Genomic DNA, 20,897 nt, shown 5'->3' with positions numbered 1-20,897 from the left:
AGAAAAAAGTGACAATACTAAACATTCCTGATCACAATTCTGAACAAAGCAGAAGTAGAAGGATGTCTAGGAAAACAATACAGAAAACATAAGACATTCCGCCTATGATTAGAAACATAATAAGAATTCCTACTCTCACCATTTTATTCAACATTATACTGGCAGTTTTATACTAGCTTTAGCTAGTATAATCAGAAAATAAGTAAAAACACCTCAAGAGTATGATTGTACTTTTGTATTTAATTTAATTGGACAGAAATTTTGATGGCCTTTGATCTAGGCTACCTTTCAAAGGATTATACTGTTAACAACTTTGTAAAACAGAGACACTAGACACTATCTTCCTATGAAGAAGAGGGAAGGATGATTTGTTGTCCAGAAAAATAAGCATGTCCTCCTAGGCAGGTACTGTTGTAGGCCCTTATAAAACACTGGAATTTCCTAAGATTGGAGTTCCTCAGATGGGACAACAAACCCATAAGGCACACAGTATCCACCTGGGCCTGAGAACACACATCATCTTGGTTAGATTTGGGATGCAATGGGAATAAATATCAACGTGAAGTTCAAGTTGCTTGCAGTGCTATGAATAATTAAGTCCTTTGTCTCTGACCCAGGAATCTCATGACTTCTGCAAAACCCCATCAAACTGTGGCAAGTTAACTTGTTAACTTGCAAATAGGATAAAACTTCTTGATAAATTTATCTTTGGCACCAGAAAATTCTTTTTTCTTTGTCCTATAAAAATTGCTAACTAGTTTTTCATCTTATGAAAACTGTCAGTATTAGAACCATAGTCTTTCTTTAATAACTAAGAAACTCAGAGACAAATTTGTAACATTTTCAAATTGTACAAATCTCTATTAATAAGTCTTTATAATAACCATAACCTGACTTTATATTATTTCTCTACTGTATAATTTCTTCATCTATTTGCCTAATGTATTATGTATACCTATCTGTAAAATTTCTCAAGTTGTATGTGAAGTATTAGGATACAAACAACAGCCACTTATCCTTCAGGATAAACTCAAGTAAAACCCACTCCTAGGAAGCATTTCCTGATTTTTCTTGCTCAAGAAGGGCCCCTGTTCTGCCCTTCTTTTATCCACCTCCAAAATGCCTCCTTAGATTCTGTTACACAAAATAACTAACAGATATTTCAGTTATTGCCTCACTTATCTTCCCTAGGAGATTATAAACTCTGGGGAGAGCTTTCTTTGGAGACAGTATCCTCAGCACCTAGCACATAGTACCTACATCATAATAATATGTATTAATAAATACTCGATATATGAGAACCGAAGTACAAGACAGATATGGATGGAAGGAATATGAGTTATTTTGTTCCCTGGCATGACATAAAAGAAAAGTGAAACAGGCTCCCGCGGTTTGAAATTCAATTTTAAATAATATTATACTATAATAAGAAAAGAGAACAGCCCTGAGAAACGAAGAGGAAAACACATGTACTGTGAAATAAATAGTTCTATTTGATGTTAAGAAAGAAAACAAAAATAGTATACTGGGATCAGATTTGAGTCCTAGAGTTGTGCAAAAGTGTTGACTTTACTATTGGGGCCAGGTCAGGGGGGCAGAGGGATTAATAAAGTATATCCTTTATTCATCTTATGACCAGCTTTGGGTATGTGGGCGGGCAGGGAGTAAACCAAGAATCTAAATGTATCACAGGTAATATCATATAATAATACTGTAAACAAAATTACATAGTAGAGATACTACATTTATTATTATTCTACAAAATTAAAATGTATAGTACCTTAGGGAAATAGGTAAGAAAGATACTAAGCTGTGACAATATTGATGAGATCCTCAGCAAAACTATCATGGTACCCATGACATTTAAGGTTCAAGTTCTCTACTAGCTCTCTATACTTATAAAAGTTGGGATCAGATTCTAGACAATAAATAAGAATTTCTTCTTCTTTAAGATCAACAATCTACCTTACTTGTCATTACAGTGCTATAATTTTGTAGCTGCAGCAAACTGTTCGAATATATACTAATGACATTTCTATTTTTCTAGAGAAGATTCTAAAAAAAACATTAAGAGCCCAAAATGGAAATGCAAGTCACATTCTGAGGCAAGCCAGGGTCTAAAATCCTCATCTGCACTCTAGAATCTAGAACATGACAATATCTTTTTCCTAAGCTCATGAGTGTTTTAGAACCCATTTTAAATGTACCATGGGTGTAGGTAGGAATTGTAAATAAAATAGTTAGATTATAAACAGCTGGTAGTTGTTTTTAAGATACTATGCCTAGAGATTTATTTAACCAAAATAAATTTGGACTAAATCAGCCTCTCCATACTTCCCCAAAAGATTCCATATAGAGTGAAATGTAACCTAGCTTGTAGCGCAAATAAAGTGTAATCTAACCTAAGAGTATATCCTTGTAACCAAGCAACTAAGTCTCGGCCAATCAAAGGCTGAAAGCTGCCAAAACATGACCATACAAAGCAAGGGCTAACTGCAGTCAATAAGGTTGTTTCTGTATGTCATTTCCGTTTTTTTTCTTGCTATAAATATGACCTGGATGTGTTGTAGGGTGGACCATTCTGAACCATCTTTTGTCTACAATGCTGCTGGGTTCTAGAACCTTTCTCTTGCTCAACTAAACTTTGTAAATATAACTGCTCAGTTTTTTTCTCTCAACACTGAAGTTTGTATCATAAGCTTATTCTCACATATGCACAATTAAGTGTCCATAAATATATTAATATCTAAATCTCATATTAACCAAGGATAAAGAGTTAATGGCATATTTTGTTTCCATTGCCGACATTTATCTATTATTTATTAAATTATATAAAGCCAGATTTCTCTGTTCAGGGTATCTTTTTTTTTTAATATTTACTTTTTAGGTGTAGATGGACACAACACAATGCCTTTTATTTTTATGTGGTGCTGAGGATTGAACCCAGGTCTGCGCCCATGCTAGGCGAGCACTCTACCACTGAGCCACAATCCCAGGCCCTGTTCAGGGTATCTTTGACATAAGAATCCAAAACATTGCTCTATGAAATATGTCGTTACAAAATTATCCTTAAAATGGGGCTGGGGCTGTAGCTCACTGGCAAAGTGCTTGCCTAGCATGCATGAGGCACTGGGTTTGATCCTCGGCACCACATAAAAATAAACAAATAAAGGCATTCTGTCCATCTACAACTCAAAAAAAGCTTTTTTTTTTTTTTTTTTAAGGAAAAAAATTATCCTTACAATAAAAAACAGTAACCAGGTACAATGGTGCGTGCCTATAATTCCACAACTAGGGAGGCTGAGATAGGAGGATCACAAGTTCAAGGCCAGCTTTAGCAACTTAGTGAGGCTCTGTCTCAAAATAAAAAATAAAAAGGCTGGGGATGTAGCTCAGTGGTAAAGTATTCCTGGGTTCAATTCCTGGTACAAAAACAAAAAACAAAAACCCAGACTATAAGAACCAAATACAGATTCTCTGAAGTCTAGTTACATGCCTACTTAAGATACCTCCTTAAGTATTTTTTATGTATTAACTTTGTCTTTTTATGAAATCAGTCTTTGTGTCTACATCTCTTTATTGATTCTGATTACTTCTATATAAGCTCAGTTTTGTTTTTGAAAAGACATTCTCCAGAGTGTGATTCTCACAGTGCTTACACATAATAACAGTTTATATAAGACATTTCCAGCAGATTGGAGGCACAGACAGAAGGATCCTGAGTTCAAAGCCAGCCTTGGCAACTAAGCAAGGCCCTAAGCAATTCAGTGAGACCCTGTCTCTGAATAAAATACCAAAAAAAGGCTGGGAATGGGGTTCAGTGGTTAAGTACCTTTGGGTTTAATTCCAAGTAAACAAAACAAAACAAACAGATAACTGAAGGTCAGTTTTAGCTAGATGTAAAATTTTTGGTTCGCCTTTTTTTCCTTGAGTTTATTATATATATTATTGGGGGGCGGAGGCTAAAGCTTTACTGTGTAATAAAACATAGAAACATCTGATTCTTCCCTGGCAAATTGTGCAGTCTTTCTGCCTAAGACTTTTATCACTGCCTCTAGCAGCAGGCTGCAATGTTTACTGGCACTTTGTGGTTTTTATATTTTGTTCTGACCCTTCTCCTTACTTGCACTATGGGCAAAGGAGTCGTTAATAGGCATTATATGAGATCATTAATCATCATATAATTAACTATATGAAAATCTCCATAATAAACAACATATGCAGAAGCTGAGGTTGTGACTCAGCAGTAGAGCACTCACCTAGCATGTGCAAGGCACAGGGTTTGATCCTTAGCACACATAAAAATAAATAAAACAAAGGAATTGTGTCCAACTACAACTAAAAGAATACATATTTAAAAAAAGGTTAAAAAAATAGAACATGTGCAAATAAACTGCAATCTAAATAAGAGTACATCCTTGTAACCAAGCAACTAAGTCTCAGCCAATCTGAGGCTGAAAGCTGCCAGAACATGACCATACAAGGCAAGTGTTAACTGTAGTCAGTAAGGTTATTTCTGGACAACCTTGGACAATGGTCTAGCTTAAGACTTTCAGCACATTTCTTGGTTCTTCACTATGTTCTGGATAAATAAATGTATAATATATTGAATTATGAACTGAGGAAACATATTGATCTTAGAATAAGAAAGTCTTAGGTGGGTAATAACTAGAGTTCAGAAATCAGAATCTACATAAGAAATAATAAGGTTTTCTTTACAACTAAAAAAAATATTCTTTTTTAAAAATTTTTTTAATATTTTATTTTTTAGTTTTTGGCGGACACAACATCTTTGTTTGTATGTGATGCTGAGGATCAAACTCAGGCCGCACGCATGCCAGGCGAGCGCGCTACCGCTTGAGCCACATCCCCAGCCCCTAAGAAAATATTCTTTCAGTAACTAAACACTTTTAAAATGAAAGGATCTCAGAAAACAGCTCCTTGGCTATTTGAAACTAAAAGCCACAATTACACACATCCAGACATCAAAATGTAACCAAATAATTATTTCAAGAAGTCAAGGTTTACTGTTATTTTCAAGGCTCCTACTGTTTTTAAGTGGATCACAGCACATAGTAATGCCTGACTCAAACATACAATGAAAGACATGTTCCAGGGCATATATTACATTCTCTTGTACAAAAGGAAAAAAAAAAAAAAACATAGAAACACAATTCAATTTACCTAGTGACTAATTCTAAAGAAATTCTCAATTGTTCTAAAAATGAGAAAAAGAATCTAGTTCATAGAAAGAAATGACCTACATGTAGAAAATAAAACTGATCTTTGTGCCTCATTCTAAGTCCCTACCTGGTTTTATAATCTAAGATTAATTAATGCTTTCCAGTTTAATAATCATCAGAAAGTCTAACTCATGCAACAACTTGTACATACTCTTGTGTTTGGCACCCAATGTAGGAATTTAGTCATACTTAATAGATTTTAGGCTTAGGGCTCATAATCTATACTAGATGAATACAGTGTTACATGAACTGATGTCCTAGGAAAAGTGGTTAAATTATTGTTTCTTACTCCACATCATTGATTTCTTGTGGCTACATTCTGACAGACTCTCTTCTCCAAAGAAGACCAAATAGTAACTCCCAAACTACCTGTTTTTCATTGACCCCTGACATTCTGTCAAGAAATGGACTCTAGGTCCCCTCTGCGTGAATCTGAATAGGGTTCTGAGCAACAGAATGTAGAGGAGTAACTGATTTCCATGGATAGGTTATAAAAAGAAGATAGTTTCCACCTTGCAAGTGTGCAATTTGTTTCTGAAACTTGGAGTACCCAGGTTAAGAAGTCTGACTCCTCCGGAGCTGCCATGCTGTTAGAAACCCAAGCCACATACAGAAGACAAACATAGGTACGCCATTTGGCAGCATTGGTTTTTCATCCCTTTAGCCCAGGGACCAGACATGGGAGCTTTGATGATTCTGGTCCCAAGTCACTGAGTCATCTCAAGCCACTGAGATACTCAGCTGAGGTCTCAGTTATTATGAAGGAAAAACAAACCATCTCAGCTTTGCTTTTTCTAAATCCCTGATACATACAATCATGAGCAAAATAAAAAAAGAAGGTTTAAGGCAGCTAAGCTTAGGGATTTGTTAAGCAACAATAACAAACAGAATAGTCCCCTTACTCTGTTCACCATAAACGCTGGGCAAAACCTCCACAATTCATCTTTAATAAAGATGTGCCCTTGGGGCTGGGGTTGTGGCTCAGTGGTAGAGCGCTTGCCTGGTGCGTGCAAGACCCTGGGTTCGATTCTCAGCACCACATAAAAACAAATAAATAAAAATAAAGGCATTGTGTACAACTAAATTAAGAGAGAGAGAGAGAGAGAGAGAGAGAGAGAGAGAGATGTGCCCTTAATCTTTAGAAGACTAAACCACTATCTCTAGAAATCAATCATTTAATCTCTTCTTGCTAGCCTTTCCATCTTTTCTGAGATTTCTTCTGTTCTACTTAGAAATACACTCAGATATGAATCCTGAAAACAACTTTTCTTTGCCCCTCTCTGACTCCACTCCCTGTAAACTCCAATTAGTTCACTACTAAATTTCACTGAAGGATCTGCTATGCTCTCTTCTAGCATGTCCTCACCTTGACATCTGCACAATCCATCACGAACCCCAAAGAAAGGGTCACTAGAGATCCTCCCAACAGGCAGTCCACTGGCCTCAGAGCCTTTACCCCATCAAACTGTGGATTAACTGAATGCTGCTGTTATTAAATCCTTCCTTCATAAAAACTCTCCCTTTATGACTCCAGACCATCTTGGAGAAAACGTCACCATCTCAGTGTGCTCCAATACAGGTGAAATTATTATCATAACAAGAAAGAATTTGGTGCATCTGATAAGATATTCAGGTTTAAAGATTCATGGTGTGCGTGGGTGATACAGTAAATAGAAGTCAGGAGGTTATGTGTAAGCTCAAAGGCTAAAAAAAATAGGTAAAACTCTAATTAGAATTGAATTAGATAACCAAATAAATCACAAGAAAAAAATACATAACAGGATGAAGGAGAGTAATGTATAATAATCAAGATACAATCGTTGATAGGAATGTAGATTGAGACAGCTTCTTGGAGAAACCATATAACAGATCCTTGAAAAGCTGAACATGGAGGTACCATATGGCCTAGGATCTATCTCTAGACATACAGCAAAAGCAATGCAACAATATCCACTGTAACAGGAGTTACTAGAGGCCACGGCATATTCCTAACAGCCCAAAAGTAAAAACAACTCAAATATGTATCAATAAAATGTGACACTCAGACAATGAAACATTATTCAGCATAAAATGAAGTTTCCTATATAATACTACATGGATTAAATTTGAAAATATTATGTTAAGTGAAAGAAGCCAGACACAATAGAATACACATTATAAAATTCTGTTTGTATGAAATATCCTGAGTAGATAAATCAAGGGACACAAGGAAAATAATTATTAACCAGCAGTTCTCTTCCCTCCCCTCTAACAATAAGCTTCTTTGGGGAGTGCTAAAAACATTCTAGAATTAGTGAAGATAGTTACACAATTCTGTGGATATACTGGAAACAGCTAAACTGTTTGCTTTTAATAAGGGTGGCGGGATGTTATATGTATGGATTGTATCTCAAAAAAAAAAAAAGGTGTGAGGGGAAAACATAGTAAGTTTAAAATTACTGATTCCTAGTCAACATAAAACAGACCAAGAAACAAAAAAAATATCAGCCGGGTACGGTGGCGGATGCCTATGATCCCAGTTGCTCAAGAGGCTGAGGAGGGAGGATCTAGAGGTCAAAGCCAGTCTCAGCAAAAGCAAGGCAATAAAGCAACTCAGTGAGACCCTGTCTCTAAATAAAATATAAAATAGGGCTCGGGGGTGTGGCTCAGTGATTGAGTTCAATCTCCAGTACAAGAAAAAAATCCGAAACTTTTTTTTTTTAAGTTGCAGATGGACAAATTATCTTATTTAATTTATTTATTTTTATGTGGTCCTGGGGAACAAATACATTAAATAATAATAAATTAATAATTATAATGAATAAATAATATAATAAATCCATAATAATAAATTAATTAAATAATAAAAAAGTAGTGAGGCTCAGGGCCTCACTAATGCTAGGCAAGTGCTTTACCAGTGAGCTACAATCCCAGGCCCCCTGAAACTTTTCTTCATTTAACTTTTTCCAATTCCAGGTTGAAACAGGATGTAGTACAGAGAAAAATCATCACAATTCTACCCAATGCAAAATATCCATGAAGAGAAATCTGGATAGACTCTAAGGATATAGTCCTTTTTTCTACTAGTCCAAGTGGGAAACAGAAAAATACATAACTCTTAAACTTACCCCATACTAGGTTGTGTTTACAAATGTTTTTAAAATCTAGGCTGGAGGTTGTGTCTCAGTGGTAGACCGCTTTGCCTACCATGTGTGAGGAACTGGGTTAAATCTTCAGCAACACATAAAATAAAGATATTTTAAAAGAGAGGGTTGACTCAAAAAAAATTTTTTTTGAAATCCGGAGACCCAAAAAAATAAACTAGGGTCTTTCAAGAGAAAAGGTAATAGCCCCAAAATACAACAAGTGATTTTCGAGAGTGTTTCAATGCCAGGAGGATCAAGGATGGAATATTATGTTTCAGTGGATGTGAAAGGAGAAAAGGACAGAATGAGTAAAGCAGTAGCCACTGTGTTGACTGTGGACCTCTAATACCAAACTCCAGGGAGCAGCAGTAGAGGCCAGTACAGATGAGGGCAACAGGCAGGCTGAGATGTGGTGGGTGACAGAGGGGATGCTGGGGAGGCACTTGGGCTGGTCTTCCTCACTTATGCCATGCAATCCTGCTGTGGCACTGAGAACAGTGGAGTCTGGCAATATGGTAGGAGTGAGGAGCAGGAAGATCACAACAAACTGTACATGGTGACTTCAACCCAGATCCTGTGGCTCCTTTCTGGGGATTGCAGGGACTCAGTAGTGGGGACAAGAACCAGTGACATTTAGAATGATTGCTATTTAAAAAAAAAAAAAAAAACAGAAAAATCTAAATTACACAATTCAATGTGTTCTGAACAAATTTTTCCTTCAGAATTATACGGCTGCCACCTTTAGTTGCCAAGTCTGCTCCGTGCCAAGCTGAGCACAAATCCAGGTAGCTCTCTTACCTTCCTAATTACTAATGTCTATTTCTTTTGCTAATTATTTCTCTTCTTAGATTCCATGAAATTTCTCAGAGGCCATTGATCATCTTTATGTGATCTTTTTACCTATTACATCTGTAATACCTGTTTAAGATTTAGGAACAGTCCATAAGACCGTACTAGGGACTGAACCCAGGGGTGCTTTACCCCTGAGCCACATGCTCAACCCTTTTTATTTTGAGACAAGTTCTCACTAAGTTGCTGAGGATGACCTCGAACTTTCAATCCTTCTGCCTCAGCCTCCAGAGTCACTGGGATTACAGACATAGGCCACCAAGCCCAGCAAAACTTGGTAGTTTTTTCACCATTGCCCTCCATGTTCAATAGCCTGTCAAACTAAAGATGCTATCTCAGTGCACTTGTTTGCTTTAGTCCTTTCCTTAATTTTTTCAAATGTGTATATATAATCATAAATACACACTATCACACACAACTTTTGTCTCCAATATCAATAACTCAAAATTTCAAATTAATCTTCCTTACCTACAACAAGACTTCCATACACAAAATTTCCCCTTGTCCCTCATTGTTAAATTTTTCTTTTTTAAATACTTGTCCTTTTTATTTTTTCTTTTCTTTGGTACTTTCAGTTGAACTCAGGGGTGCTTAATCACTGAGCAACATCCCCAGCATCTTTTTTACATTTTATTAGAGACAGGATCTCCTCAGTTGCTAAGTGCCTCACTAAATTTCTGAGACTGGCTTTGAACTCGCAATCCTCCTGCCTTAGTCTCCGGAACTGCTGGGATTTCAGGAGAGCACTGCCATGCTCAGTTCACTTGCTTTTTTCTAATTTACAAAGAAATGCAGAAAAAGAAAACCAAAACAAAGAAGTTAAAGAAATAAAAATAGAAATCCTACAATCCAGTTGTATAATTCTCTGCTATCTGACAAATAAGTACTCCATTGTCATGTCAACTTGGCACCAACAGGTCTACCAGGAGTCAGAATCTCCTTAGTCTCCCATAAAAGAAAATGTAATAAGGCCTTATGTAACAAGTTCAAAAGCCCCTACTAAGTTTGTGTGTAGCATTAGTGTTTTAACTAAAAGAATTGCATATGAATAAAGGTTATTCTTATTTATATCAAAAACAACAGAAACAAAAGATTACATCTCCATAAAATAGTCGAGGTGTATGATACCATTTTAATAAAGAAAAACGGGCATTTTGTAGAGCAGCGTTTTCTGATCTTAACACTACTAACATTAGAACTTGGATAATTTTATTACAGGTAATTATCTATGCATTGCAGGATGTTGTACCCACTAGATGCTAGCAGCAACCTCAGTTATAGAACCAAAAACATCTCCCACCATTCACAAGTATGCTTCTAGGGGCAAAACTGTCTCCACTGAAGAACCACTAAGATGAGACAGCTACTGTTATGTGATTTATACACTATCATTTCTAAGCCAACGTTATATAAGGTATATTGCTTTTTTTTTTTTTTAAGGAAAAATAAAATTGAAGCTACAAAAGTGTTTTAAGTCATGAACTGTGGAGAGGGGGGAAAAGAAGGAGAGTAAAAAGTCAGTGAAAACTTAAATTTCATAATTAACTTATGAAAGTTAATTAAATTTTGGCTAGACTGAACTTTCCAGAGATGAACAGTAAACACAAAAGGATAAAAACTTGTACATAGAAAGGAAGTCATCGACATGTTTCTAATTATGTAAATACTGATATTACTTATGTTTTGGAGAAGACACTTTCCCTAAGTTTCTACATAAACAATCTGTACACCACTCAGATGTGTGTAATATACAAGAATCTGGAGGACTGTGGATGAATTTAAGATTGACAGCAGACATGAAGGCCCTGTACTACAATTTGTGAGTTCTGCAGGGCATGTTATCCTGTTTGTGCTGATACGTCTCAGACACACAGCCAGCATCAGGTCTCTTGTAGTCTAATAAGAGAAGGAATCGTCTCATCTGAACAAAAAAAAAAAAAATCACTGTGTCATGGATGGCTCAAATGCCATAGGGGTAACAAAATATAGAGCCTTTAACTTCAAGGAACTTTCAGAGTAGTGAAAGAAGATTATAAACAAACACAAAAATAAATGTGTAATTACATACTGTGAAAAGTACTATGCAAGAGGGAATTACTGTGAGCAATGAGGATGGGGACCTAAGATCTAAATAGGGGTTAAAGGAAGGCATTTCCAAGTAAATAACATGTTTTCATACACAGTCAGACCACAACTGCATTGAAATCAATGTCTCCAGAGATAATGTGATAAAACAATACAAGACCCCAACTTAGATCTAAGAATGCTTTAAGAGAGCTACAAAATGGGATCCCTGAGAAGTCTGTCAGAGCAGGCAGCCTGACAGAAGAAAGCAATGTTGCTGTTGTCATCATTTATCAGGTCCTTGCAGCAGGGGGTGGATATGTTGACTGAGATATTGATATGGTTCCAAAAGAAATATAAAGTAGGTCAAAGCACTGTCTCCCTTATTCTGTGAGTCAGTCAGTATGGGGTGGAGTGAAGGGTTACTTCACTCTGCTGAAGCTTTGGAGTTTTAGAAGTGTAGTACAAGTAGACTTCAACTTTCAACATGTAGAAAAATCATATGAAGAAGTTCTAGACCCAATCCCCAGGATTCCAATTTGGGAGCTTGCAGTGAAGCCTAGGAATGCTTACCAGGTACACTAATGACTCTCGATACTCTAAAATCCGGTGACATACAGGAAGTGAGCACATATTGTGCAAGGCCTCCCACAGTGCTTGTTTTATAGGCTACCCTGGAAGTGGGATCTGAATAAACTTCATAACCTGCTGCTCTTTTCCTGCCCATGCCACTGACCGCAGGTGACATATGAAAAAGACAGGCAGCACTGACAGTTCTCGCTCTCTCTCTCCAGAGGCTAAGGAAACACTCTCCCACTAGAAAGCTCAGGCAGGGCACTAAGGGAACTAGTGCCAATGGGAGTAGCAGGAAAATACAGAGGGGTATGCACTCAAGAGAAGAACTGTGGAACAAATACCACAAAATAGAAAATAAAATTCATACTTCTTAAGAAATCTTCTAGTATCATGTACTACTATGCCACACACTTCACATGTTATATCATTTTCATCCCCATAAAAATCTTAGCAAGGAAGATATTATTATATATTTGTACATTACAGATTAAAAAAAAAAAAAAAGGCAAGGATACAGAGCCAGAGAGCAGCAGAGTCAGATTCAGAACCCAGATCTCTCGGGCACCAGTCCACAATCCTCCTGTGAAATTAAGATTAAACAAGCTGGCTACCAAGAAAGGAAAAAGAAAGTCCCACTCCAAAGGTGATGGCAAGAAGACAGAAGTAATGAATAATAGGTTAGAAACATCAGAACTATAAAGAGGGCCTTTTGGTAAGTGATAGTGGACTCACACAAGTTTTGAATATGGGAAGACATGCTACAGGTAAGGAGTTAAAGATCAAATGCAATGTGGCCAGTCGTGAATGACTAAGAACAGCAAGGATCCAAAGGCTCATGGTAGCAACTGCTAGGTGACAGGTTCCAAGAGACATCCACTAAAAGTGTAGTATTTCCTGTGATGAATAAATATTCCTTTGTGAAGAGAAAAGCTATGTAGTATATTTTGTTGTTGATGCTTCATTGTAATTGGGGAGAAATGAAAAGTGGCTGACAGAGCAGAAGTGCTTTAGGAATGAAGGCAATGACAACAAGAGGAATAAATACAGTGACAGGATCCAAACAAGACACCTCAGGCTAAGTAAAATATCCTCCCACTCTTGAGAGCAAGCCCTCCCCTTAACCCTTCGTGAACAATTTAGTCCCAAAGCCATTAGTCAGGGAAAGGCATAAAGGGTGTCAGTGCACATGCCAGGTAAGGAGGGAAGGGAGAGGTGACCAAAATATCAATGTTAGCAACAGGTGACTCATCACACACAAGGAAATAAATCAGCTAAGTAAATGTAATGCGACAACGAGAGCCTGGCCTCTTATAAATCAGAAAGAAGCCACAAGATCAAAGAGGAGAAAACTGAGCAGAATCCTCTGGGCTCCAAGGATTCAGGGTAAATCCAAACATCATAATAAATTGAGGGTACCTGATTATAACCCACTGAATAAAACAGAAGTCTATGATGAGTTAATCTATTAACATCATTTCTGAAACAGAAATTCAGACAGTTGGGACAGGGGGTAGATATGTTGACTGAGATATTGGTATGGTCTCAAAATAGCTCTCAACAAAATATTTATTAATTAGGGGGAAAGATTAACTGTACAGTAGAGATATCTAATAGTCACAATCTAAATTGATGGCACCACCTCTAAGACACTGAATCAAAATGTTTACCATCTGGATAGGACGCACTGAAAAAACCTTACAACATCACTTGTGGGGTATTCCAAATTGAGAAACGTTATAAAATAATTGGCCCACAATCTTCAAATGTCAAGGTCATGAAAGCCAAGAAAATACTCAGAAACTGTTCCAAATAAAGGAGATGAAAGGAACAAGACAACAAAATGTAATGTATGATTCTGCCATGGAACTACTTTATACTGGGCAACTGTCAGATGCTACATGGTGCCTGATGGTTAAATAATATTAACATGTTAACTTCCTAATCCTGATCATTGTAGTGTGGCTCATAGGAGAATGCACTTGATGGCAGGTTAAAACACTAAATACCCAGAGGTGATAAAGCATCTTTATTAACTTAAGAGACCTAAATCAGTTCTAGTGGGGGCGGGGGGAACTACCTCTTTCATCCAATATAGAAAGAAATTTGAAGTCCACAGTTCTTATACTAGACATTCCAGTCCATTCCCTTGGACTCGGTTATTCCTTTGGACTCCAAATGTCTTCCAAAAGTCATGTGCTGAAGGCTTTGGTCACCAGCCTGTGGTTCTACTGGGAAGTAATGGTACCTTCAGGAAGTAAGGCCTAGTAGAAAAAAGTTAGGTCACTGGGGTTGTGCCCTTGAAGGGGAGGGACATTCGGACCCTGCCCCTTCCTCCTATCCCGTTCTCTCTTTGCTTCACAGCCCTCTTGAGGTGAGCAGTTTTCTCTATTATGGCCTCAAGCCAAGATGTTCTGCCTCACCACAGGTTCATAGGACCATGAACTGAAAAGTGAAACTGGGACAAAATGAGCCTTTTCCTCCTTTTGATTATAGGTATTTTGCCATAGCAACAGAAATATAACACAGACTCCTTAAATATATTTATGTCAGTTATCTAACACAAATTGTTATGATCTATACCACAAAATTCAGAGTATGGATGGCATCTGGCACATGTAATGCAAACTAGAGACACTAGTTACTTACAAAATTTAAGAATGGAAAACAGTACATGTGTATAGGAATGCATGTACATACATGCACATAGGGAGAACATCTAGCCATCTCTAACAGGCCTTGTTGAGACTGACTAAACTCTTTAAGATATTTAGAGTTCAGTGAGTGTTACCTAAAATCACCCCTGACTGCTGAACTTTCTAATCCTTGGCTCCGTATTTGAGGACAGGATATCCTTGTGCTGGTCCTCAGAGACGGAAGGACAATGAGAATACTGGCTCCACCTCCTGACCAACAGACAGGACAGTCAGGTGTAGAGCAGGCAGTTTTCTTTCCAGCATGGTAGAGCCTATTGCTGAAGAGAACAGCTCCTGAAGGATGGTTCCATTGGACAAGCCTAATGCTTTCACCTCAACAGTGAAACTAAGAAATAGTAGTCCACATTTCCTCTTTTAGCAACCTAATTTCCAAGCCAAGAAATGCAGATTAAGAGACAGGTTAGGGAATTTCTACTTCTCACCTTTCCAAACTATTTATTTTCTTTTATTAGACAGCATGGACCAAGACCTTTGGGGTCATGACCATATTTAGATAAAATGGTAAGATCCTCATTCTCTTTTCTAAAGGAAATAGTGATTCTGTGTGTAGATGCCTACACCTGTGGAAGAATTAGGTTTACAGTAGAAATTTAGTTCTTATACTTTCATAGCAGAAAAACGTTGACCTCTTCTTAGCAGATTAACTAAAAGTATATTGTTTCTTAACTAACACAGAAATAATATCATATCATAAATTACTAAGAAACTACAGTCCCTATAATTCCTTAATGCTTTAAAGGTCTGTTCATTTGTACATCTTCTGTCATCTACTATGTTACATGGAATCTGATTTAAATTTTTAAAAATCTACAACAACTAAACTATCATAGTAGGAACTGCTCAGAAGCTCAGAATTCCAGGGAATTAAAATCCAAATGAGTACATTAAGGAACAGTAGCAGATGAATGGACACAACAACTTCCTTTTCACCTAGATTCTCAGAGTCCAGTTCGTGAAGTATGGTGTCTAGGTCACACTGTCTTCAGTATTCCTCATACAACATGCTTGCCCTTGGGAATCCAATTTTATATTTTTGGTCTTAACAAAGCATCGATTGATTGACTTGAATGGTTTCTATGTCTTCTGTGAAATCATAGCTGAAAACAAAATCTACTGTGTCACACAATAGTAGACTCCACAAAATGTCTTTTTCGTTAAGTACAATGCCAGGAAAAAATCTCTCTGTAAACAAATGTGTATGCTTTCTTTCTGCAGACAATGAATATTATGTAATTCAATGCTCCATAGAGAAGGGAATGGTCCCCTTTCAGTCCAACATCCAGAAAACTGAAAGTCAAATTCAAAAATTATAATCAGCTCATCTCAGGAGCCTAGTTATCTTCAACTCCATATGTTCTTCCTTAGATGGTTTACTACATTCTTTAATTGTATCAAATTAAAAACTTCCTAAGTACCTAGAGTATGTATGTACATATTCTCATAACTTACAATTTGCTTTCTAATCTGGTATCATTCTACTGTCAATGAACAAGGAGGCTAATTTTAGTTAACCCCAAGCAGTGTGCCTCTCCACATCCATTCCCCAAGTTACTGGGTGACTGAGTGAGGAAAACAGGCCCGGCTACTGTGTCTGCTCAGCCATGCCCACACATCACCTTTGCAGTAATCTGCAGGGTCCTCTTGTTCCTCATCATCTGATCCCAGGATCTCCTCCTCTGGCTCTGGGGGTGTGGGGTCTGGCAGCGGTGGTGGTGGAGGTGGCGGTGGTGGTGGAGGAGGAACTAAAGGAGCTTTCTGTTGAGGCTCTGGCCTGAAACAGTGGAAAGAAAACACCTATTTACTCAGAAGTAAATCTTGCATTATGGATACATATGGGAGTTTCTTAATATAGGAAAAGAAAACTTGTCACATGCTAAGAAGAAATGCTGATTGATGTCACTTCATTCATTTTGACTGAATTCAAGTAGTATTTCAATATATAAATAGGGGGGACTACTCATATTAACTAAAGAGCATTTTTATAGGCATCTTTTCACTCAGAACTTCAATATTTCTTGACAATGCTGTGAAATTGATTGAAATGAAAGAGCATCCCATGCTACACAGCTTTAGTTAGTTAGAAAACATGCCACAGCAACTATAAAAAGAGGTGCAAGCAGCACTAGTTTATAAAAGGAGTTTGTTTTCTCCTGTTTGAAAATCAGAATTTCCTTCCCATAGAAGTAGAAGGAAGGAAATTATGTTTCTAGAATAACTCATAAAAGGTAATTAACAATACTGTACCTAAAGTACAGTTACAGTTATTTTCACTTAAGAATTTAGTTATCTATCAACTTTACTTATCAAGAACATTGGCCCAAATTGGAAATTAAAAAATAAATCTCCAGCAACTCAGGAGGCTGAGGCAGGAGGATCTAATAAGTTCGAGGCCAGATTCAGCAACTTAGTGCGGTCTGAAACAAATTAGCAAGACCCTGTCTCAAAATAAGAATTTTAAAAGCTGGGGATGCAGCTCAGTGGTAAATGCCCCTGGGTTCAATCTTCAGTTCCAAAAATAATTAATTAAATAACTAAAATAAAAAATAGATCTACTCTTGGTCAAACACAAATACAGTTCCTAGAGGTACAAGATTTGCAAAGGCCATTTGTAATTGTCCCAAAAAGGTTCAATGATATTTAATATACTCTTTTACAAAGAATACAAAAACCTATAAAACAATAAAAGTCTTCGGTCTTAAAAATGCAAAATTTGAAAAATCTAGAAAGACACACACATATTAATTACATTTTCTTAAAAGCAAAACATTCATCATGGGATTCTATAAAATCAAACTTATACTTGATATGAAAGTTAATTGCTATTTCTAATCATGTCTCAATGTGGAAAACACTAATGTCTCTACTTGGATGCCAGAAGCCTATCTGTCTCTTAAGCTGCCCTCCTAATAGAGCCACCACTGCTCTCCTGAACTAGCCTTGGAGATATGGGTGAAAAGTAGGGTGGGAGCAGATATTTGTGGCAGGTGTAAGAGCTTGGGCTAATGAGGGTATTCCCCAGAGGCATTATCAGTAGGATGATGTGGGGAGGGGTTTCCCTAGTTATGAGGAATAAGAGGAATCTCAGTAGCATCAATATGGCAGACATGTGCCATTTTTTGCCAGTCCCGTATAAACTTTCTCTTTCTAGAAAAACACCTGGATTTTCTTTCGGGCTGCTGACTGAAAGATGATTCCAGATCTTTTCCCTCCTCACTTTAGTAGAGCCTAATAAAGCCAAGGCTCACTTCTCCAGCACTGGTATCTTGACAAGGTGATCTGTCACAGGAGCCAAGGTCATCCTTAACTGCTCTAAAAAAATCAGAAATAGAGGAGTGCCCTAATCACTGCCCCTATCTTTCTTTCTTTCTTTAAAAAAGTCATTGCCCTGGGCTGGGGTTATGTCCTTTCCCAATCTGAAAGTCCTCACACTTCCTCTACTACATTGCCCAAGCTAACTATAGCTATTAATGCATGTGGCTTGCCATCAAAAGCTCAAACTGCCACAACTGAGACAAAGGGACAAGGATGAGAGGCAGCAGAAACATCAAATATCATGAGGAAAGAGAAGGGATCATATACAACGGGTAAAGTGAAGCACATACTTGCTAGCAAGTATGATTACCTTTGGCAGGTCAGCTAAAGAAAGTAAAATGTGACTGCACCGATTTCTGCTTGCTTAATCTTATGAAGACTCCTAAGTTACAGCTCCCTAGGTAACAGATATTAAAAGTGTGGCAGTGACAACATTCTGAGTTACCTGATGGGGCACTAAAAGGGAACAGTCACACATACACACACATGACTTTCACAATATATCCAGAAATTCTAATAGGCCTTAGGGAAGTGCAATCATCTTTCTGGCAGTCTTGTAAAAGCTCATTTTCTTTTTAACAGATATAGCCGAGCTCAAAGTAGTCCTAGGCATAGGTGAGTTCTAAAGAAGGGGAAGCAGGCAGGGACTGCAATGGTCTTACCACTTCCACTAAGGGAAGAATGAGAAACAATTTCGAGGGACACTGCTATTCCCTGCTTGACAGAAAGCTGCTTCCAGACCCATGCTTCAGGGGTATAGGCACAATCTACCTAACAAATTAGCTCAGTCAGATGTATTTTGAAAGCTATTTTTTTCCTAACTTAGAAATTTTATATGAAAACAAAGTGAGTTGATTCTCTAAATGTAAAGCACATTGTATTCACTGTAGAAATGATTTAACAACAAAAGAAACATCCAGTTCTAGTGCAGCACACCACTATGCTCAGCACTATTCACACCTGGGCCAGGTAATTAATTGTTGTGGGAACTATTTGGTGCATTGTAGAATACTTATTACCATTCCAGGCCTTTAGCCCCTACACGTCAGTAGCGTACATACACACACCCTACTGTGACCACCCAAAATACGTCCAAATATAAAAAAAATGCCCGAGTGTGTTAGAAGGCGGGGAGATCATTCCAACTGACAACCACTGCACTAGTGATATTTTCTATTTTCTTCAGTGGAACAGACTGTATCTGGGAGAACAGAATAAAATTTTCATTGTCCATTTCCTCTCACGTCAGAGACTCAGGCACATTCATCATAAAGTGTCTCTCTCTTACCAAAATGCTGAGCTGCCAAAATAGCTTAACAAAATTCTTAGACCCTCTGGTCTAAGTGAACAGTCATTTTACATTCTGCCAGTGAGAATGCTCTGCAAAGGCCAGTGCTACTAAGTTAAGTTAAAAGTCTGAAGTCAGGATATCATGAAGTAGAGAGAACACTGAGTAATGTTGATGTAACAGCTCAAGTGGCTGTAATATCAAAATATCTAGAACTGCACACCCAATACATTAGTCACTGGTCACAGGTGGATAACAGGCATTTGAAATGTGTCTAGTTCAAAATTAAATTTGCTGTAAATATAAAATACATACTAGATTTCTAAGACTTTGTACAAAAAAGTAAAATATTATATTAGTAATTGTTACATGTTATCATGTTTTTGTACATTAGTTAAAGTATATTATTAATTTCACTTAATTCTTTTACTTTTTTTTTTTAATGTGGCCACTGGAATCTCATATTACAGGAAGGCACAAAATGTATTCTAGACTCTGGATTCAACCTGTACCACAGTGGTAGCTCTGGTTACAGAAGCCTGTTCATATCAGTGATTCTTTTTTCAAAAGCTTCTCTTACTGACCTACTATGTAGTAATTAGCACAGACTCTCAAATCGTTCAACTCATCATAGTAAGTACTGATTCAACAGCCAAATGCTGTAGCTCCAATCACTGATTCTTCTTCAACCCATTCATCCTGCTCCGACACAGGAGAAACTTACATAGGTAAGTTTCCCTCAGGCAGACACAAAGAAACCATGCCACACCATCTTCAAGTCACCTTCTAAACCTCTAAAAGAGGTTTCTAGAATAATGCAAAAGCTGGTTAAATCTCAAAAAAAAAAAAAAAAAAAAAAAGTTGAGAGGTGACAGATTATCTAACAAAGTACATTCTCATGAAGGTCAGAAAAGAAACAACTCCTATTAATCCTAATGAAACCCTCAAGAATTTATTTTATATAAGAGTTACTAGAAGCACATACAAACAGCCACGGGATTGGGGAGGATCCAGAAATATTTCAACAAGGGTATGAAGACAATTAAATGATGAAACACAATAGTCCTTCCAACAGATGGTACTGGACAAATAGATACCTATATACCCAGGACTATGTAACTCAGGAGCAGTTGAGCGAACAGGAGTTAATTTTCATGATCTTGGGTTAGGCAATGTTTCTTACATACAACAGCAAAAGCATAAGCATTTATAGCGGGGACGGGGGGGGGGGAGACAGATAAGCTGAACTTCATTACAACTAAGAACCTTTATGCTTCAAACAGTATTACCAAGAAAATAAAACATGCCGCCTGAATGGAAAGAAAGTATTTGCAAACCATATAATTAAAATGGGCTGGTATCTAGAATATGAAACTAAACAATAAAAAGACATAACAAGGGCAGGGGTTGTGGCTCAGCGATACAGCGCTCGCCTACCATGTGTGAGCCTGGGTTCGATCCTCAGCACCACATAAAAATCAATAAATAAAATAAAGGTATTGTGTCCACTACAACTAAAAATTTTTTTTTAAAGACAACAATTTAGGAGGCTGGAGCATAGATTGGTGGTAGGACCCTTCCCTATCATGCACAGACCCTGAGTGAAATTCCCAGCACCAAAAATTTAAGGGGAAAAAAAAGTTAGAATGAATTAAATTTTAAAAAAATGAGTAAAGGATAGGGAGTAGCTTAGTGGTGGGAGCAACTTGCAACTTGCCTATCATAC

At 37.3% G+C, this 20,897-nt stretch overlaps 1 protein-coding gene across 5 annotated transcripts in view; it reads right to left on the bottom strand.

Moving 5' to 3' along the window:
• Positions 1-20,897, bottom strand: part of Srpk2 (SRSF protein kinase 2) — a 243,188-nt gene that overhangs the window by 61,379 nt on the left and 160,912 nt on the right. For all 5 annotated transcript variants that reach the window (XM_076834856.2, XM_076834818.2, XM_076834828.2 and 2 more), the window contains one exon: positions 16,188-16,342. In XM_076834856.2, the coding sequence (XP_076690971.1) occupies positions 16,188-16,342 (155 nt within the window). The remainder of the gene's footprint in view (positions 1-16,187; positions 16,343-20,897) is intronic.

This window comes from Callospermophilus lateralis, chromosome 1, assembly GCF_048772815.1.
Source record: "Callospermophilus lateralis isolate mCalLat2 chromosome 1, mCalLat2.hap1, whole genome shotgun sequence".
NCBI classification, from domain to species: Eukaryota; Metazoa; Chordata; class Mammalia; order Rodentia; family Sciuridae; genus Callospermophilus; species Callospermophilus lateralis.
Note: the sequence above shows the minus strand (reverse complement) of the source record. Positions and strands in the feature narration are given on the sequence as shown.